At 37.2% G+C, this 23,134-nt stretch overlaps 2 protein-coding genes across 6 annotated transcripts in view; one reads left to right on the forward strand and one right to left on the reverse strand.

The window, feature by feature from the left end:
- Nucleotides 1-4,794: 4,794 nt before the first annotated feature.
- The window catches only part of LOC135201571 (uncharacterized), a 28,585-nt gene continuing 10,245 nt past the window's right edge, over nucleotides 4,795-23,134 (reverse strand). For 2 of the 5 annotated variants that reach the window (XM_064230593.1, XM_064230591.1), the window contains 2 exons: nucleotides 12,125-12,282; nucleotides 4,795-6,984 (listed from right to left, as the gene is read on the reverse strand). In XM_064230593.1, coding sequence (XP_064086663.1) covers nucleotides 5,531-6,946 — 1,416 coding nt within the window. In that variant the 5' untranslated portion in view covers nucleotides 6,947-6,984; nucleotides 12,125-12,282 and the 3' untranslated portion in view covers nucleotides 4,795-5,530. Of the gene's footprint in view, nucleotides 6,985-12,124; nucleotides 12,283-13,391; nucleotides 13,559-23,134 lie in introns of all 5 variants that reach the window. The other 3 variants (XM_064230590.1, XM_064230589.1, XM_064230592.1) reach the window with 2 other exon arrangements.
- Nucleotides 17,279-17,932, forward strand: LOC135201123 (dnaJ homolog subfamily C member 7-like). The gene has a single exon (XM_064229999.1). It carries the CDS (start codon nucleotides 17,279-17,281, stop codon nucleotides 17,930-17,932), a length of 654 nt encoding a protein of 217 aa, XP_064086069.1.

Consider the following 23,134-nt stretch of genomic DNA (forward strand, 5'->3'; position numbering starts at 1 on the left):
CAAAACAATAAACACAAACAATAAACACTTCGAAACGGAACAGGGTCAGCGGCTAAGCAAACCAATAAACACTTCGAGCAGAACCCTAAAGCAAAAGTTATATTTAGAAGTATGTGTATCAGAATAATGTAATCAAATGTAATATTATATGTACGGTCTGTGACGAGGTAAACCCGAAGAACACAGCAGATGACTAACGACCAGTATTAGTAATAATCTCTTTCATACCAATCGTCATAAACTGGTTGCATTCCGTCATCCAGGGTTCCCTACTATGTCACAGAAAGCCAAAATCACTATTTTACTGGCCTACAATGCCTTACAGAGTATAAAAAGCACTAACTGATTGTAACACGTGTCATGAAGACAAGGGACACACTAAGACACCTGTCAGTTTAAGGGCTATCCTGTGCCAAATCAATCCTTGAAAGAATATACGTAGAATTATTAACAGAATTACGAGTCTGACAGAGGGAATAAACACTTCTTAGTGTTAATAGTTCCTTGACACGTTTATATAGAATTATAGCACTAAAAACAAACACCGCAATTGAGTGCGTTACGAATATTTATGAGTGCTAAATCAGTAAATATGAATTCAACACATAATAATCTGTGACTCGGGTGGTGTAAATCAATAATAATCTCCTTAACACGTGGTGTGAATTCCTTTCCATTAAGAAAACCAATAATATATTTTATCACCCAGAGTCAATCGGTTTGGTAGAATAACTGATAATTCAAATAGGAAGTGTCAATGTCTTACGAGTTACAACTCGTGATATTGGATCCGAACTGGATTATAGCGGTTCTCGCGGTTTTATATACCTTTATCATTTATATCTTGTATCTATAGAATTGATGCCGCAAGTAGCCTTATACGGTACGCCGCTAGAACACTTTTCCACATATTCAAGCCAACCATTATTTTATCAAATATATATAAAAAAATATATAAATAAATAAATATAAAAAAAAATAAGATAAATATGGATACAAGTGGAGTCAATATAATACACTCCGTAAGAAGTCGGAAGGGTTACCAAATTATAATAAAAAAGGAATCACGATAAAAATCAATAAGCAAAACGTAACCATAGATAATTAAATATCCAAATATATATACGTAAAGATTTGAACTCTAACTTAACGCTTTAGTAATGACACATAAGCTAAAAGTTCAAACACATATCCAAAATCTACTGACATATTGTCTGTCCCGGTGATTTATATTCGTAGTCAATGAACAAAAAAATTAAAGAAATAAATAATAAATAAATAAACTAATAATAAATAAAATAAATAAAATAAAAGAGATTTTAAAGTCAGGAAGTCTAGAAGTGAAAATGCTATCTATGGAATAATCCATATATGAATCTTATACAGGGCTAATATATATATAGAATTTGTATGGAAACCTTTTTTTCATATAGTTTGAATAAGGAATATTTAATTTACCATAATCATGCAGTTTTTCCACATGAAACTAATATATTGTTCAATTTTGGTACTGTTTTTTTTTTTTTCAGACATTCTTCTCATGCGGGTGGAGAATTAAACACTAAAATATCATTTGAAAATACTAAAGTCGTATCTCTTACAGCAAGTAACGTAAACTCTTAGCTGGCTGAGAGCAATCTCCTGCCAAGTGACGACGTCATCATTGCCGTATCAGCATTTGTTCCTTTTAACCTCATAATCTGCTTACACAGGCTTCATCTGTGTGTCGTCTCTGCTTGCAAAAGCAGATTGACTGGAGAAAGGAATGCTTAGTTCATGAACTTCACATGTGGTTCATAGGTCACATGACAGGCCACATAACATATTCTTATCCGTGTGTGTAATGCAATTAGTGAAGGACTTGTAATCATTTAAATTAATGAACAATATAAGCAAATAGAATTTCTATAACAACAAATGAATTAATTTTTTTTTCTGAACCTCATAGACATTTAGAAGTATCAAGATATGTATATATGAAAATACTTACTTGTCAACATTAGCCTATTACAATTCAAGTAAAACATTCATGGGAAAAATGTCACATTTTCTTGAAAAACCCAAAGTTTATTTAGAAATTAGTTACATAGTGGGTTTTTTTTCGTTGCATCTCCTACCTATTAATAAAGTTTTTAAAAAAATTAACCTCAGAGGATGCGCACGAGAAAATTGAATATGAAACTTTTGTTAGGGCACATAGAATCATGATTAATATTCTCTTTGACTCTTATGCTGCCTGGCAATCTTACAAATAGCTCCATTTTCCACTTCTTTGTCTAGTAACTTACTACCAGTAATATCGAATTTTCTTTGAGATTCGTATTGATATCTATTTTTTATAATTATGGATATTTTTACGAGTCATCATAGACCTGGATAGGTTCACTCATTGTTAATGCCATGGATAAAAAGTTTGTACAGCGGACTCTTCTGAATTCCAAAATATCAGCGAATTCATGTGGGTTAAGTCTGGTCTAATGGCTCTCTCCCCTCCCGTATTTGGATGTTGTCTGAATTTACTTTGCCCTTGTGACAAGTATAATTTCACTTGCAGGCTGATTAATGGAACCTGGTTACAGTATCCTGCAGTACGAGAGTTTCACATCGCAACTTCAAAAAATCGTTCGTCGCAGCGGACGACTACAGTCAAGTAACAACCGCCTACAATGTGAAAGGAATTTCATGGACTTCTTCGACCGACACCGTATCTCGTCGCTAATCTCGTTTTCATGCGGAACGCTCCAGCGACTGTCGGGAATCGACTACGAAAGGGACATACTTCCGACGATTACGACCCGAAGGATATTCAACTCTACTGTTGCTGGGCGAATGGACTCGTGCTGGGATGTTTTTTTTTATTCATCGCGAACGTAAATCGTGTAGCTTAGGATGCAGAGAATAAGTATGAGCGCAAAATGGAACGTTGGACCCGCCCAGCAAATTTTCCCTTGTTTTAACCATTGAAAAAGGCCGTTTCATTTGGCTAAACAGGTGGTTGTCTGGACTGTGTAATGGACGAAAAGGCAAGTTGTTTTTCGAAAGCTAGTTAAAAGTGAAGTAGTATAACCTCGGTCATGTATCCTACTAATATAAAGTTATCATAGTATCCTATATATATTGATCATAAATAACAGAGTCGAAATATATCTTTGCGTGTACGCAATAGGAATCTCTTATATAAATGATCATAAATAACAGAATCGAAATATATTTTTTGCGTGTACGCACTAGGAATATATATATAAATGATCATAAATAACAGAATCGAAATATATTTTTTGCGTGTACGCACTAGGAATCTATATATAAATGATCATAAATAACGGAATCGAATATATCTTTCGTGTACGCAATAGGAATCTATTTTAAAGTGCACATTTATTAATCATAATTAATATGAATCCATATACATATGTATAAACAAATCAGGTAGCCTACAATCAATCTGTTACCTTTTATCTTACCAATATCTGCAGTTAGTATATGATTAATGAATCAGATATATAACAGTTAGCATAAAGATCAACGAATCAATCAGCATAAACATTAATAATTTTATCAATTCATATATGAAATTTTTTATCAGTTATAATATGATTTTTATCATGTTAATCATCATTCTATGCAATTATCAGAGTACATTAGTATTTTCTGTAGCATATGTATCTTAATGAGATGAAGTGAGAAACTGTATCATTATATATCACGTGATCACTATTATTTACCAATATCATTGTTTTATATTTTATTATTATTGAATCAATTCATGTACACAATGAATTTTTATTTACTTATCTATATATATTCACATAGTGTCTGTATCACACTCCTATAAGTCAAATGCAAGTCAAGTTTGAGTAATATTCAGTGGTTGGTTTTGGTAGCTGACCGAGCTAATGTAAGTGTTTACATAATAAAAATATGGAATGTTAGTCCATATATATAAAAGACCAGATTGCTTGCAGGAATGTGATCAGACTAGAGACGCTAAAGATGACGTATACAATAAGTATGTAGGCTAAGTTGACATGCCGTCATCTGTGGTCATTTATTTGTTTTAAAACAGTCCAAGCTCCCTGCTTGAGACAACTACCGCCTACGTGATCTGTAGCGTGTCTCATTTTGATTGTGTGTTCGTATGAAACTATGTCATTTGGATTGTATGTTCATATGTTCGAACTACTGTCTGTTCCTTCATAACTTGTAACAGAGATGGTAGACGGCAGAACAGAGTTAGTGATCGTCATTAGAAGATCTGTACCTCTTTACCTAAGCTTTATCATGTAGAGGAATAGGATTAGCCATCATCATTGGCAGAAGCGATCAAGCTATCGTCATAGAAGACTTGTACAATCATATCTGATCTTCAGCATGTAAAACTTCAGAAGAATATATATCTATTTTTATATTTCGTGTTTTCTACAAGAACCTCACCGAACCATGAGTTTAACACATCGTCGTAAAGATAATACCGACTTCGTAAGTGATCTACAAAACCCCAGACACTCCGTTGAAGATGGAAGTGCAATACCAACCGACTTAGCGTATAGATTATCGCTAGTCTAACATTACCTCATAGGGCGCCTTATCATACAAGGCACAAGCCCTAATATATATATATATATATATATATATATATATATATATATATATATATATATATATATATTTAAATATACATACATACATACATACATACTCATACATATACTATATATATATATATATATATAGATATATATATAATATATATATATAGGATATGTTTATAGGATAGAGTAGCACGTATCACAATAGGTTTTCATTTGATCTTTATTTCCGAAAACAAAAGAATTTTACAAGGAGGCTTCATCTTTCGTATTGTAATACACCCCTCAAAAAACAATGTCAATTTAAACGAAAAAAAAAAAGATACTTTAATCGATTTACACTTATTCACTGATGTAGATGGAGTCGCTAGTTATGGCTAGAGGTTATTCCCTGTGAGAGCCAATAGTTAGATCAGTGGTCTGGTTAAACTATTATGATATTATTGTAATAATGATATGTTAAAAACTGACAGTCAGAGAAGTCTGGACATAAGAAGCCTTCATGAAACAATTTTTGTGTCTATACATGCGATTTGTAATTTGACATCCATTCAATTTATGGAAAATAGTCTTTTATGAAAATGGGAACCCTAAATATGCAGAATATGAAAAATGTGAAAGAAACACAATTAACCAAGCTGCTGGTACATTTCTAATTATTAGGTATTAGCAGTCACAGTATGGATTCGGGTTGTCTTGCATAACCGATTTGAGCATGAAACTGATATAAGAGATGTTATAGGCCTACATTCTGTGAAAAGAGTTTGATCAGTAGTGAAAAAACTCGGCAACCATCGAGAAATTATGTAATAATTTTCCTGTAGATTTGCATGTGAGTGACTGGGTGGAGAGACAGGTGGCCTTCACCATACAAGATTGCAACCATAGCGTGATACACTTTAGCCTAGGAATCCTTAACCTGGAGTTCTGCTCTGGGACTCTCAGCTCAGATAATCTGGCCGGGGCACGTAGGCAGTCACTACATCCTCGCCATAATCTGGCTTTGGTACATACTCGCAAGCTGCCTCCCCTTCGTAATCTGGCAAAGGAATAGAAGGTGCCTTAGGATTGTAAGGAGCGAATTCTCGAATCTTCTCAAGCGGCCGGCTCGCGGGTGTAGAAATTGTTCTGGATCTCTGTTCGCGATGCTGTTGTGATCTGTTTTCTCTGACGCTCCGACTTCTCGGTTTCTGTTCTGGTGATGAGAGAGGCTGTTGTTGCGGCGGTGGTCGCGTTGCGTTTGCGGGAAGTGTCCTTCGAGTGCCGTGATCTCTTGGAGGGAAATGATCCTCCCGCTGGGCCTGCTGCCTGTTTTCTTGTGGAAGGTACCTGGCTTCATGCCCTAGTGGTGGTGTCGGAGGGCGTGGTGCTGTTCGGTAAGCTGCTGGATTTGAAACATGCCTTGGCGGTGGTACTCTGTCATTCTGCACTTGTGGGGGCAAGTACTCTGGTCTTTGCAGGGGGTTCATGGCATCTGGTGGCACATCATTAATGGGCATCATGTGTCCAAAATCTCTGGGAGAATTTTGGTGAGGGTACCTTGCTTCGTCACGGCCTAATGGTGGCACTGGAGGGCGTGGTACATTTTCATAATCTGCTGGATGTGGAGGATGTCTCACGGGTGACCTGTCCTGTAGTGCTTGTTGTGGTGGTAGATGATCTTGTCTTCGTGCGGGTGGTGGAGAATAAACTCTATGGGGAGGGGGTGGCTGTGAATTATAGTGCCCTGAAGATGGAGCATATCTGCTCGGGTCCATCATAGTCCTATCCAGTGGTAGAGGGTGGGGATGCTGTTCAGCATGTCTGCTGCTGTGCATGGCTACTGCCTCTGGAGGGTATGGTTGTAACTGAGGAGGAGGAACCTCTTGTCTGTAATGGGTGGGCGGCTGCTCTCTGCCTGGGGGCCCAGGGGCGTAGTATGGGCCATCATTCAGCCTAGATCCTGGCAAGCGAGGTGACGAATCGGGAGGTGCCAGCATCATAGCTGTGATTCGATCTGAGACGGATTCACTCGGGGAAGGAGGTCTGCCCGGAGGTAGGTGATTGCTGCTGGCTAGTGGTTCTGCAGGAGGTATTAGGAGGTCTTCCGGTGGTGGTGGGTGGTTTTGGCTTGGTTGTTGAGGCGGAGGTAATGAAGACCTGCCACCAGGCAGTAGTGGGGACCACGTCGTAGGGAGGGGTTGCCTTCTACCGCCAGAGAATGTGCCGTTCTGAAGCCAAGCCGGCGGAGGTACGTTATCCTCGAAGAACAGAGGATTTGATGTTTCTCGTTGAGGGCTCAACTCAAACTGGTTGAAGTCGATGTCGAGGTCATCGTCGTTGTTTGGTGCGTAAGAATAACTGGGAGCTGGAAACATCTTTCTTGGGCCCTTTTTTTCTTTCTTTTTTACTGCATCTGAAATAAAAAGCAAGTTTTAAGTATGATGGCAAAGAAAATTACTCGCAGAACATCATACAATAAATATTTTTTTTGCAAAAATTAAATTTTTTCATACAGTTTCAGCCTACTTATGCAAATAAATTCATACAAAACAACATAATCCAATTTTCTATGTAAATGTTATAAACAGGAATTGGTAATTCATCATTGCCACTATTTTGACACATACAAAAGGTTATTATCATTATCATTATTGTTTGGGAAAACCTCTATCACGAGATGAACCGAGGGAAGGGTTCGAAAGCTTTACAAAGTGTTTTTAAATTATACACGAACTCTTAACATTTCATAATATTGTGGACCCCTTAGAAAATTATAATTATTATTATTATTATTATTATTATTATTATTAGCTTGAAAATATAACTTTAAGTGAGCAGATGGACCATTGAACTAAGAGGAGGGTAGGTGCCACCTTTTTATCAAATTTCTTAGTAACACCCGTCAGCTTATCTCTTCCCAATCTTAATCTGCGAGAACCAGCTATTTATTCTCGGATGGCCTGGGTCAGTGGCTGCATCTTTAACTGTACGTACAGGCAAGCTTTGGAATTCTCCTTCTGCGTATGTTTTCCCTGAACTGTTGATAACCTTCCTTCAAGAGGAGAAAGGTCTGTGAGAGTGCTACCTTCCTTCCTTCCTTACTTAGTGCTCTCGTTTTTTTTTTTTTTTTTTTTTTTTTTTTGTGTGTGTAAACGAAACCGCCTCCCAGAGGATAGAACTTCTTTCAGAAGCTCAAGAGAAGCTGCAATGTATGGCTACCCTAGTACCATTCGTTGTGCATTTGAATACATTTTCTCCTATTTACTTATTAATTAATTTTTTTCCCTTTTTTTAATCAGTGAAATTTCTTTCCGCATTTCCCCTTTACCTCCTCTTACTTTTTCTTAATGAAACACTATAATATTCTCTGGAAGCTTGAATTTCAAGTCAGTGGCCCCTTTGGTGGTCTTGTTCCTTGTGAATAGGTTTCATCTCCTGAATAATAATAATAATAATAATAATAATAATAATAATAATAATAATAATAATAATAATAATAATAATAATAATCTGTTGCTTTATTTTGACCTAGACACCATCAAATGTAAAGGTTTTACATAATGTTGAATTGAATCTAAAATTATGGCCAAAGACCAAGCACTTGGACCTACGAGGTCATTCAGCGCTGAAACGGAAATTGATAGTAAATGGTTCGAAAGGCGTAACAAGAGGAAAACCTCAAAGCAGTTACGCTATGAATTAATTATCAGCAGAAGGTGGACAATAAGATACAAGAAAGAGAATATGAAAGGAGGTACAGTAAAAAGAAACGAAAGTGGTTGCAGAGCAGACAGGAGCCGAAGGGACACTGTAGAGAAGCTTGAGTAATGCCTACAGTGCACCGCATGAGATGCACTGACGGCCCTACCCCCCTACGGAAATTTTACATAAAGTTAACCAGATAGATAGGAAGGTAAATAGATAGAGTGACAAATAGACAGACAGGAAGGTAAATAGATAGAGACCAATAGATAGAGAGACAGGAAGGCAAATAGATATAGAGACAAATAGATAGACAGGAAGGTAAATAGATAGAGAGACAAATGGATAGACAGGAGGGTAAATAGATAGAAAGACAAATAGATAGACAGGAAGGTAAATAATAGAGAGAAAAATAGATAGAGACAGGAAGGTAAATAATTAGAGAGACAAATAGGTAGACAGGAAGGTAAATAGATAGAGAGAAAAATGGATAGACAGGAGGGTAAATAGATAGAAAGACAAATAGATAGACTGGAAGGTAAATAGACAGAGAGAAAAATAGAGACAGGAAAGTAAATAGATATAGAGAAAAATAGATAAAGAGACAGGAAGGTAAATAGACAGAGAGAAAAATAGAGACAGGAAAGTAAATAGATATAGAGAAAAATAGATAAAGAGACAGGAGGCAAATAGATATAGAGAAAAATAGATAGACAGGAAAGTAAATAGATAGAGAGACAAATAGATAGACAGGAAGGTAAATAGATAGAGAGACAAATGGATAGACAGAAGGGTAATTAGATGAAGAGACAAATAGATAGACAGAAGGGTAAATAGATAGAGAGACAATCAGATAGACAGGAAAGTAAATAGAAAGACAGACAGACAGACGATATAAACCATTCAATCCTACCCGAGGCAACTGGAATAAATAGACACGCACCACGAGCAGTAACGCTCGACGGAGCCATTTGAACTTACAAAATCAATTGGTCAACGAAACAAATACAAATATAAAGTCTTATTAAAGAGCATATCAAAGAAAACGTTCCACTTAGCGATTTTTTATTAATAAAATCAAGATAAGATTAAAAGGAGTCATGTCCTGGGTTGCCAGCGCAGTGGATGATTTTCATCGCTCGCTCAAAACACTCTAGATTACGAAAATATTCCACGAAAATGAAAGAAAAATATTGATAACGCGTTAAAATGTTAACCTGACTTGCGTCAAGCGGAATAATTTGGTAAAAAGACCATTGACTGGCTCGGGATAGAGAGGAGATTAAGGTTGCCCCTCCCATCGGCCATCAATCCTCGAATGAGAAAAGATTACAACGTTAAGAAAAATATAATTAAAGGTGTTCACTCTAATTAAATACATGTAGTTAATAAATGAATAATTTAATCACTGATAAACAGATTAATAGAATACTTCTCATGTTATCTTTGATAAATTGAAATATCTGATGTTCTTATCTGTAATTTGAACTATTATTTATAAATATTACATAGTTCGATTTGGATACTATTACGATTACATCTTGGAAGGAGACCATCTTAGAGGTAAACTCCGTTGCAGACAGGCATTCTGTATGCAATATGAGCTCAACGGCGTAAGGAGTGCCATTCTTTCCAACGAATAATAATAATAATAATAATAATAATAATAATAATAATAATAATAATAATACTAAAACGCTCTAGAACATAAAAGCACTAATTCGCCATGACGTCAGCGTGCTGTCGCCTTATCTTTATTCAGAATTTCCACCTTTTATTTATCATATCTGTGGAATGCAGGGAGTAGCCACGGTTCACCCGAGACTCCAAGTTATAACAGTTTTTTTTTATGGTCGCTGTTAAGCAATTAAACGCTGTTTCACAGGCTGAAATGGCGGAAGAAACTGACTGAGGAATATATATATATATATATATTATAGATATATATATATATATCTATATATATAATAATATATATATATATATAATATATATAATATATTATATATATATATATATATACTTGACCCTTTAATTGACACCTCATGCGTTGCGCGCAGGTCCAGCTGCCCAAATGTAATCTAAGGACCTCCGTGGGATCCCGGCAGAGGTAACTGAAGTGTCAGAATTGATTGTCTTAAGGCTTTTAGCTATCATACTGGTTGCAAGCTTTGTTAAAAATCTTGAAATTTCAGGCATCAAATAATAATAATAATAATAATAATAATAATAATAATAATAATAATAATAATAATAATAATAATAATAATAATAATAATAATAATAATAATAATAATATAGTTAGCAGATCAAATGTGCCTCGTGCTGGGCAACCAAACAAAGCTTCAAATGGAGACATTTTAATGGAATCACTAACCATAGTGTTGATACTATGTCTAACAATATCAATATATCTGTCCCAATTCTTATCATTACCACCTACAGTCTTCCTGAGAGCTTCGAGCACTTTCCTGTTCGCTCGTTCACAGAACCCATTAGCTTCAGGTCTGTATGGAATAATTGTTACTTTCTGTATCCCCATGACTTGCGCTAAACATTCCAAAGTTTTGTTCACAAATTCTCTGCCATTGTCGGTCAATAGAACCTCGGGTGAGCCGTATCTGCAAATGATACCATTGAAAAATGCCATAGCTACTTCTTCAGCAGTTTTATGCTTAAGTGGGAAAATTTCAACAATCCTTGTAAGTTCATCTATTATTAACTAACAAGTACTTATTCGCATATCTAGACTCACAAAAATTTCCCAGGATATCCATATGCATTCTCTGAAAATGTCCACTTGGTATCGGATATGATCCTGATTTGCATGAAGTTATCCTTGCAGGTTTGCATGCGTTGCATACTGTACAGTTTTTCACAAAATTTTCCACATCTTTCCTCATGTTTTTCCAAATGTATTTAGTACGAACCTCATTATACGTTTTTTCTATCCCCAAGTGCGGACTATCGAACCTGCAATGTACTGTATCCAAAACCACTGGAATTAAGACTTTCGGAATTACGATCTGTGTCGTATCTCCTTTACTTTCACTGGTTCTAAATTTATATTTAATTTTCCTAACCAATAGATTACCTTCTAACTCCAAACCCGAAAAAGGCAACTTATAAAGTTTCCTGACTAATTCCCCTCTAAGAAACGCTTTTACGTCTGCCAGAATCTCGTCTTCATCTTGCCTTTGCTCTATGAGACCCATATCCCATTGTACAGACTCGCTAGTGACTTGCGCAACTTGAAATGTCATGAAAACTTCTACCAATGGCATCCGCAACTACATTTAATTTGCCTTCTATATATTTGAGCTTTGCATCAAAATCTCTGATAGTTAGAAACCATCGAGCTCTTTTAGGAAACGTAAATGATGACTGTAATCATTTAAGAGGAAGGGCTATCAAAATACGATTACTGAAGTCCCTGGATATGTCAGTCTGAATGATCGGAAATCGGATTAAAATTCGAGGAAATCTTGACACAAAACAGAGGAATGAATAGTTTGATGAATTCTACGGTATCGGACTTTCTGACAAGCTCTTTTATTAGTTTCTGAGGCACCACTGTAACCAAATGCCGCTAATATCAGACTCTAAAGGTCTGATGCAAGTTTCAATTCCTAATTTTTGCTCCTCTCGGTTAGTTTTTGGGGTCATCCTAATGTTCTGTAATTTATATAAGAAAAAAAAAGCTTGATTTATAAGATGAGTTGCTAGGTTACACCAACGTTCATACTCTACTGATGGCCAGGAAAAAGTGCCTAGCATTAATCAGCTTATTCTAATACTCGATTCATCTGACGAAAATCTATCATCCATGAAGCCTCTTCTCATTCTGGTACCTTTTGTGCGGAAGTTAAAATCCTCCAAGGGTCCTTATTGTCTCCATAAAACTGCTGGAAGTGGTGGTTTCCTTCTTCCAAACAATGGTGGTCAATAGGAATGGTATATGAAGTTTAGGCCAAAGACCAAACCCTGGGACCTATGAGGTCATTCAGCTCTGGAAAGGGAGTTCAGAGTAAAAATGTCTGAAAGGTGTAACAAGAGGGAAAACTTCGTTGTTGCATTATGAAACAATTGTTAGCTGAGGGTAGAAAGTGAGATGGATGAAAGATAATACGAATGGAAGTACAGAAAAAGAAATGAAAGGGGTTGTAGGTAGGGGACAAAGGGACGTTGCAAGGAGCTTTACGTAATGCTTACTGTTCTCCGCGTGAGGTGTACTGATGGCTCCATCAACCCTCCCTCCCTCCCCATTCACTACGGGGGTGTAACTCGTCTTGTCCAGCATCAGCATTCTGTTCTTTTCTTTTTTTTTACCTTTCCCTTTACAATAAAATATGGAAACATCCTCCCGGCAGTGTTTTGAATGTTGATAATCTCAAGTTTTCCTAAGGCTTCAATAACATTTGAAAAGATGTATAATGCTACTTTACAAAGACTGCAGGAATACTTCATATGCAACGCTCCATCGCCTTAATTCATTTCTTTTTACCCATATACCTCTCGGCGTATCTAGTGTCTTTTTTTATTCACTACTTGGAATTATTTTCCGCGCAGTCGTGAATACAAATAATAATAATAATAATGAAAGCTACAGTAAAGAACAGTAAATAACAAACAATTAGCAAAACCAAATTACATATAATGTAGAAAACAACCGAGTCTTTGGTAACACTGCAGTGAGATGAAGAACGATAAATTACAATTAATTTCATGACAAACGAAAGCAATCAACGCGGGTTACAAGAAAGTAACAGGGTAATACAGTGTGTAGCAGCGGAATCATTTTCGCAAAGTATATGATTATAACAAACACCTGTATCAAAAAAAAAAAAATTGTCAACATGCAATAGCCAATGGGATGGCAAAAACCCAAGGAGGCCCTTACCTATCCCTGTCCCATCACCCACCACACACACACAAACACACGCATACACAAATGAGGAGGAGGAGGAGGAGGAGGAGGAGTGTGGATGAAAGTACCAAAATCTTAATAAAAACTTACCTCTCAAAGGAGTGAAAGTTATTTTGAATCAGAGAAAGCATAAATGGGAGTAAAACTATAAGAAAAAAAGTACAAAAAGGAATAAATAAATGAAAACCCACATGGAAGTCGGTTGAAAACTCAAGGATGACGAATAATGAATCGTCCGACGGTGTCTGCTTTTCCTTGTGGTCACCAATCCAAGTAGCTACTATCCAGACCTGACGTTGTTGAATTTTGCAATGCGAACGACCAGCGGTATATATAGTAATCACGTTACTTCCATCAGCTGGCAGAATATAACAAACCGGAATGGAATATGAAATTCAGGCCAAAGGCCAAGCGCTGGGAACTATTAGGTCATTCAGCGCTGAAATGGAAATTGGGGTTAGAATGGTTTGAAAGGTGTAGCAGGAGGGAAAACTCTGAGTTGCTCTGGGGAGACGGTGGAAGTTAGACGGAAGAAAGATAATATGAATGAAATTCACCGATGACTGTAAATAGAAAAATCAACAAAAGTCAATAAACGAAGGAGAAACAAACGAGAACTTCGCAGTGAAAGGAAACCCGCGTTCATTTAAGAGGAGGCCCTTCTCACAGGGGACAAAGTTAGAATTGTTATTTTCAACGCAGACAATTTAATATGAAGCTGAAGTTCTATAAAGTGATGTTACAAGCTTGGGTTTAGTGCACCAATACATCCTGCCCGGGTTTAGTAAAACGAAATATCAAACTGAATCTATAAAGTGATATTACAAGCTTGGGTTTAGTGCACCAATATATCCTGACCGGGTTTAGTGAAACGAAATATCAAACTGAAACCTTTTACGTTTAAGTCGAGATATCAACCTAGGGTTCAGTCAGCTCAAGCTAAGATTCAGTCAACCTGAATTAAGCTTGGGATTAGTAAAGCGAAACATCTGAGGCTCAGTAAACTGAAATTACAAGCCTGGGTTCAGTAAACTTGTATCTACATTTACACTTAAAGTTGATAAACCGAAATGTCGAACTTTGTTCTGCGAACAAATATCATGACTGGGATGAACGATTGGGTTTATAAAATCAAACTATTGCGATGAGGTTTAGAAACTCAGCTCAGTAATTCAAGCTTTTAAGTTTGGAACATAGAAAAATAAAGTTTGCATTTTTCAAAGGGAAACAGCAATGGTGGGTCAATTAAATCAAAATCAGGAGCTGAGTTTTATTAAACCGGATTGCCAACTGTGGACTCAACGTAACCAAAATAATAAGTAAAAAGACTGGTGTCATCAAAATACAAACCATGAATTTCTTCAAGAGAAATATCAAGCATGGTTTTATTGCAACCAATCCGCCAAAATTTATGTTTTAACGCTACACAGGCCATCAAATTCTCTCTCTCTCTCTCTCTCTCTCTCTCTCTCTCTCTCTTAACATTGCCTTGGTTTTAAAAAGTAAAACTTCGAGCTTTAGTTCAATGAATTTACGCTTTAGGCTATTTTAAATACCCAACATAGAAAACCTTAGTTTATAAATAAACAAAAACTAAATAAACGTGAATTCAACAAAATTAAATGCATTTTAGTAACCTACGATATTTCAAAAATAAAAATAAAAAAAATAAAAGCTCAACACTTCAATTCCATTTAGTAAAGTATTAAACATGAATTTATTAAATTGAAATACCAAAACCGACTTTTCATAACTCTAATAATAATAATAATAATAATAATAATAATATAATAATAATAATAATAATAATATGGAAAAACTATGAACATTACTCATAACACTTGAATAAAACCTTGAATAAAAACTACTGAGGACAAAGGGCTGCAATTTGGTATGTTTGATGACTGGAGGGTGGATGATCAACATGCAAATTTGCAGCCCTCTAGCCTCAATACTTTCTAAGATCTGAGGGCGGAGAGAAAAAATGCTAATGGACAGACATATACCCATCTCAATAGTGTTCTTTTACAGAAAACTACAACCTCTGGCATGAGAAAAAGAGTATAAGGAATGATATACAATGAAGATAGAATTGCACTCATCGGCAGTCAGTATATGCCAAAAATACAGAAGGATGATGTTCAGCATAGCCTCATTATTATGTAAGAACAACTAAATATATATAAAATATATATATATATATATATATATATTATATATATATATATATATATATATATATCTATATATATCTATCATCTAATATATATATATAATATATATATATAATATATATATATATATATATCTTATATATATATATAATAATATATATATATATAATATTATATAGATAGATAGATATACTATATATATTGAATAATATATATATATATATATATTATATAATATATATATATATTAATTATATCTTTTTATATATAGTATATATCTATATATCATATAATATATATATATATTATATATATATATATAGATTACTCTAATACAGTAGTACAATATGAAGATAGAAGGGCCATAAACACTATTTATACGTTGCAACAATGCAATTCAGACGCTTCACTGGTAAAATATTTTACCAGTGAAAAGGGGCACAGACGAAAGCGTCTGAAATGTATTGTTGGAATGTGAAATGGTGCTTTATGGGCCTTTTATCATTATATTATAATATATATATATATAAATATATATATATAATATCATATATATATTTGATATATGAATATATACTGTGTGTATTTATGTATATGGCCATACATGTATACATATATGTACGTGTGTGTGTGTGTGTGTTGAGAGAGAGAGAGAGAGAGAGAGAGAGGTGTGTGTGGAGAGAGAGAGAGAGAGCGAGAGAGAGAGAGAGAGAGAGAGAGAGAGAGCGGTAGGCTAAAGAATTTTACGCTTCTCTCATTAAAAAACCTTAACAACAAAATTTTTTTCAATTCTCAATTTTGTATAATTTATTTAGTTTCATAATCATCTGTGACTAAAATGTTACAATTTCCAGCTCTCTTTTTAGTTACTTTCCCGAGGAAGAAATTATTTACTAGCTCATTTTTAAGTCGTCTCCATTTGCATGGTTTCTGAAGCCGTCGCAGTCTTCAGGAGCCTTCAGTTACTCCAAGCCCTTCCAAAGGCTCCGTGTGGAATCTCCCGAAGTAAGAAAATTGGCCTCTGAGCCAAAATGAGGACCTGGGAAATTCCTGGAGCTCTGGTGCCATTTTCCAGTTATAACTATTTGATCAGGTGGAAAGAAAGGTAACCATGTTTGCCCTTGGTAAATTTAACTTTGTTGTGAAAAACCTATTGGCTCTGATCCCAACCGGATCAGTGGTACCTTTCATAAATGGAAATTGGATCCGAAACCTCGGATTATTTATTAGTAAACAAGCAGTAGCTCTTGTCTGGGAGCACTTTTGGTTTTTGGCCCGAGCACATCAGTGCATTGAAGACCAGAAGGCTCTCCAGATTGGTCAAGATGCTATTGCCCAAAAGAACGTCGACGACCTTTACTATGCAACGGAAATGATCTCACTTTTGAAAGAAGATTGGAAGGATGCAACGTCGGAGAACTTTTTCCTCCTAGATGAAGTCGAAGATCTGAATTTCAAAGAAGCTGCTCTGATGAGAACGAATCAAGATTTACTCGACGAGTTCATGGATGAAAAGCATAACGCTGAAGAGGAAAATAAACTCCTGAAGAAGAAAATAGAAGAGTTGGAAGACGCATTGTTCCAGAAGGCCAAGGATGTTGAAAATATAAACGAACAACTAGCACGGAAACGGAGAAGAATGTGAGAACCATCGAGAAAAACTGGAAGAACTCCAGAACCAAGCTGTGGACAATGACTTCTACTGTGGGTACCTTGAAGAGAAGGTCAAGGCCCATGAGGCTGAAAGAAAGAGGCTGTTCCAGGCGACGGCACAACTCGAGGAGAGATTGCAAGCCTCACAGAGAGAAGTATCATCTGTTCTCGCACGGAAGGATCTTGGCGATCAGAAGAAAATACATATCCAGGAAACCACAGTTCAGTCGCTTCCACAGGAGAATGAAAAAATGAATGAGGAATTAGAGGAACGAGAACCACCAGCTACCGTGGTATACAATTCTATGGCAAATGAAAAGAATAAGAATGATGCTCTGATTCAAGAAAACAAGGTCAAAGGAAACATGTTCTATAAGCTAGGACGACTGGAAGAAGCAAGTGAATGTTTCCTCAGAGTCTTGGATATGGACGACGATCAAGTGGACTGCAGGCGAAGACTTGGATTATGTCTCTTGTTGCTTGGCAGACACAGCCAAGCTGTGACGCAGCTTGAGAAATTAGATGATCAAGAAGATTTGGTGGCAGCCGCCAGAACCTTGCAAAGAATGCAACGTCATGGCTGCCCATACTACATCCTAGGTATTGCAGAGGATGCTAATTTGAAAGAAATAAAGTGGGCCTACAGGAAGCGGACACTTAAGTTTAACCCTGATAACTGCCAAGGGTCTAAAGACGAGCGACAACGCAGAATGGATATCATGCAGAAGGTCAACTATGCTAATGATCTCCTATGTGATGCTGATGAAAGAAGAAAATACAACGCAGTCAGGGAGTTCATCAAGGACCTGGCAGATAGCGTGTTTGCAGATCCTCAGAAGACTATGAAAGCAAAGAGGAAGAAATCTGGAAGGACAACAAAGAGGAAGAAAACTAAAGGAAACTAGGAAGAAACAAACAGAAGAAACAGCCTGTGATTAACCAAAATTGTGAATGATTTTGACTTGTCACCAGGTGATGCTGCTGCGTCATGTTTCAGAGGCCCTGCGATCTTCTGGGTCCATTCGATGAGCTTGACTGCAAGATGGGTGTTCTGCTGCTCCCCCGGCAGCAACCAACAAAAGGAGGTCCCCCCACTTCCTACACACCAATCCTGCAATCAAAACCATCAATGGGCCAAGGAAATCGCAATGCCTCTGGAACATGACGCAGCATCATCAACTAGTGTCCAGTCAAAATTCTTCACATGGGCTGTTTCTTTGCAGCGGTAAAGACAAGTCTTGTGAACGGGCTTTTCATCAGTCATCCTTGGCGATTCTCTCATCTCCCTCTGGAATGGGTATCGATTCCAAGTCACCTATTGGATTATGCACTGCATGTTAAATCCCATTTTTTTGCATATACTGCAGTGGCAACCTCTGGTGTGGCGTAAAAACCCGTAAGTTCAATGCCTTTTATATATGCAAAATATGGATTATGCAATGCATAATGGGTTGAATACTTGCATATACGACTGTGGCAACCTCTGGCGTGGCGTAAAAACCCGTAAGTTCAATGCCTTTTATATATGCAAAGTATGGCTTATGCAATGCATAATGGGTTGAATACTTGCATATACTACTGTGGCAACCTCTGGCGTGGCGTAAAAACCCGTAAGTTCAATGCCTTTTATATATGCAAAGTATGGCTTATGCAATGCGTAATGAGTTAAATACTTGCATATACCACTGTGGCAACCTCTGGCGCGGCGTAAAAACCCGTAAGTTCAATGCCTTTTATATATGCAAAGTATGGCTTATGCAATGCATAATGGGTTAAATACTTGCATATACTACTGTGGCAACCTCTGGCGTGGCGTAAAAACCCGTAAGTTCAATGCCTTTTATATATGCAAAGTATGGCTTATGCAATGCGTAATGAGTTAAATACTTGCATATACTACTGTGGCAACCTCTGGCGCGGCGTAAAAACCCGTAAGTTCAATGCCTTTTATATATGCAAAGTATGGCTTATGCAATGCGTAATGAGTTAAATACTTGTATATACGTGGCAACCTCTGGCGCGGCGTAAAAACCCGTAAGTTCAATGCCTTTTATATATGCAAAGTATGGCTTATGCAATGCATAATGGGTTGAATACTTGCATATACTACTGTGGCAACCTCTGGCGTGGCGTAAAAACCAGTAAGTTCAATGCCTTTTATATATGCATAGTATGGCTTATGCAATGCATAATGGGTGAATACTTGCATATACTACTGTGGCAAACCTCTGCGCGGCGTAAAAAACCCGTAAGTTCAATGCCTTTTATATATGCAAAGTATGCTTATGCAATGCATAATGGGTTAAAGACTTGCATATACTACTGTGGCAACCTCTGGCGCGGCGTAAAAAACCCGTAAGTTCTAATGCCTTTTATATTATGCAAAGTATGGCTTATGCATACATAATGGGTTGAATACTTGCATATACTACTGTGGCAACCTCTGGCGCGGCGTAAAAACCCGTAAGTTCAATGCCTTTTATATATGCAAAGTATGGCTTATGCAATGCATAATGGGTTGAATACTTGCATATACTACTGTGGCAACCTCTGGCGCGGCGTAAAAACCCGTAAGTTCAATGCCTTTTATATATGCAAAAGTATGGCTTATGCAATGCAATGGGTTGAATACTTGCATATACTACAATGACAACCTCTGGCGGCGGGCGTAAAAACCCGTAAAGTTCATGCCTTTTATATATGCAAAGTATGGCTTATGCAATGCATAATGGGTTGAATACTTGCATATACTACCGTGGCAACCTCTGGCGCGGCGTAAAAACCCGTAAGTTTCAATGCCTTTTATATATGCAAAGTATGGCTTATGCAATGCTAATGGGTTGAATACTTGCATATACTACTGTGGCAACCTCTGGCGCGGCGTAAAAAACCCGTAAGTTCAATGCCTTTTATATATGCAAAGTATGCTTATGCAATGCATAATGGGTTGAATACTTGAATATACTACTGTGGCAACCTCTGGCGTGGCGTAAAAACCCGTAAGTTCAATGCCTTTTATATATGCAAAGTATGGCTTATGCAATGCGTAATGAGTTAAATCGGGTGCATATACTACTGTGGCACCTCTGGCGCGGCGTAAAAAACCCGTAAGTTCAATGCCTTTTATATATGCAGGCTATGCAATGCAATAATGGGTTAAATACTTGCATATACTACTGTGGCAACCTCTGGCGCGGCGTAAAAACCCGTAAGTTCAATGCCTTTTATATATGCAAAGTATGGCTTATGCAATGCATAATGGGTTGAATACTTGCATATACTACTGTGGCAACCTCTGGCGCGGCGTCGTAAGTTCAATGCCTTTTATATAGTCAAAGTAGGCTTATGCAATGCATAATGGGTTGAATACTTGAATATACTACTGTGGCAACCTCTGGCGTGGCGTAAAAAAACCCGTTAAGTTCAAGCTTTTATATATGCAAAGTATGCTTTTGCAATGCGTAATGAGTTAAATACTTGCATATACTACTGTGGCAACCTCTGGCGCGGCGTAAAAACCCGTAAGTTCAATGCCTTTTATATATGCAAAGTATGGCTTATGCAATGCATAATGGGTTGAATACTTGCATATGCTACTGTGGCAACCTCTGGCGCGGTGAAAAAACCCGTAAGTTCAATGCCTTTTATATATGCAAAGTATGGCTTATGCAATGCATAATGGGTTGAATACTTGCATATACGACTGTGACAACCTCTGCCTCTGGCCCGGCGTAAAAACCCGTAAGTTCAATGCCTTTTATATATGCAAAGTATGGATTATGCAATGCATAATGGGTTAAATACTTGCATATACGACTGTGACAACCTCTGCCTCTGGCGCGGCGTAAAAACCCGTAAGTTCAATGCCTTTTATATATGCAAAGTATGGCTTATGCAATGCATAATGGGTTGAATACTTGCATATACTACAATGACAACCTCTGGCGCGGCGTAAAAACCCGTTAGTTCAATGCCTTTTATATATGCAAATTATGGCTTATGCAATACATAATGGGTTGAATACTTGCATATACTACTGTGGTAACCTTTGCCTCTGGCGCGGCGTAAAAACCCGTAAGGTTAATGCCTTTTATATATGCAAAGTATGGCTTATGCAATGCATAATGGGTTGAATACTTGCATATACTACTGTGGCAACCTCTGGCGCGGCGTAAAAACCCGTAAGTTCAATGCCTTTTATATATGCAAAGTATGGCTTATGCAATGCATAATAGGTTTAAAACTTGCATATACTACTGTGGCAACCTCTGGCGTGGCGTAAAAACCCATAAGTTCAATGTCTTTTATATATGCAAAGTATGGCTTATGCAATGCATAATGGGTTGAATACTTGCATATACTACTGTGGCAACCTCTGGCGCGGCGTTAAAACCCGTATGGTTAATGCCTTTTATATATGCAAAGTATGGCTTATGCAATGCATAATGGGTTGAATACTTGCATATACTACTGTGACAACCTCTGGCGCGGTGTAAAAACCCGTAAGTTCAATTCCTTTTATATATGCAAAGTATGGCTTATGCAATGCATAATGGGTTGAATACTTGCATATACTACTGTGGCAACCTCTGGCGCGGCGTAAAAACCCGTAAGTTCAATGCCTTTTATATATGCAAAGTATGACTTATGCAATGCATAATGGGTTGAATACTTGCATATACTACTGTGGCAACCTCTGGCGCGGCGTAAAAACCCATAAGTTCAATGCCTTTTATGTATGCAAAGTATGACTTATGCAATGCATAATGGGTTGAATACTTGCATATCCTACTGTGGCAACCTCGGGTGTGGCGTAAGTTCAATGTCTTTTATATATGCAAAGTATGGGTTATGCAATACATAATGGGTTGAATACTTGCATATACTACTGTGGCAACCTCTGTGCGGAAGTAAAAACCCGTAAGTTCAATGCCCTTTTGGAGGGGGATATGCCAAAGTATGCCTTAATGCAATGCATAATGGGTTAATATTGCATATACTACTGTGGCAACCTGGCTCAGCGTAAAACCCGTAAGTTCAATGTCTTTTTATTATAGCAAAGTATGGCTTAATGCAAGCATAATGGGTTGAATACTTGCATATCCTACTTGTGGCAAACCTCTGGCGCGGCGTAAAAAAACCCCTAAGTTCAATGCCTATATGCAAAGTATGGCTTATGAATGCATAATGGGTTGAATAATTGCATATACTACTGTGGCAACTTGGCGGGCGTAAAAACCCGTAGTCAATGCATTTTATATATGCAAAAGTATGGTTATGCATGCATAATGGGTTTGAAGACTGCATACCCTAACTGTGGCAACCTCGGGTGTGGCGTAAGTTCAATGCCTTTTATGTATGCAAAATATGGGTTATGCAATGCATAATGGGTTGAATACTTGCATATCCTACTGTGACAACCTCGGGTGTGGCGTAAGTTCAATGTCTTTTATATATGCAAAGTATGGCTTATGCAATGCATAATGGGTTGAATACTTGCATATACTACTGTGGCAACCCGGGTGGCGGTAAAAAAACCCGTAAGTCATGCTTTTTATTATGCAAGTAATGGCTTAGCAATGATAATGGGTTGAATACTTGCATTATACTACTGTGGCAACCTCTGGCGCGGCGTAAAAACCTGTAAGTTCAATGCCTTTTACATATGCAAAGTATGGCTTATGCAATGCATAATGGGTTGAATACTTGCATATACTACTGTGGCAACCTCGGGTGTGGCGTAAAAACCCGTAAGTTCAATGCATTTTATATATGCAAAGTATGGCTTATGCAATGCATAATGGGTTGAATACTTGCATATCCTACTGTGGCAACCTCTGGCGTGGCGTAAGTTCAATGCCTTTTATGTATGCAAAATATGGGTTATGCAATGCATAATGGGTTGAATACTTGCATATACTACTGTGGCAACCTCTGGTGTGGCGTAAAAACCCGTAAGTGTAATGCCTCATACAGTACGTGCAAAATATTTTATCCTGGTGTGGCTGGAGGAAAGATTCCATATGTCTTGGCTAGCTGGTGTAGCTGAGAATGGGGAAGGGTCCATCCCTGGCAAAAATAAAACCCCATTCGATGACACTCCATTG

The sequence above is a fragment of the Macrobrachium nipponense genome, chromosome 28 (assembly GCF_015104395.2).
Source record: "Macrobrachium nipponense isolate FS-2020 chromosome 28, ASM1510439v2, whole genome shotgun sequence".
Classification (NCBI taxonomy): domain Eukaryota; kingdom Metazoa; phylum Arthropoda; class Malacostraca; order Decapoda; family Palaemonidae; genus Macrobrachium; species Macrobrachium nipponense.

Excerpts from the sequence above, each read along its gene's own strand:
- LOC135201123 (XM_064229999.1), top strand. The coding sequence starts at position 17,279 with ATGAATGAGGAATTAGAGGAACGAGAACCACCAGCTACCGTGGTATAC.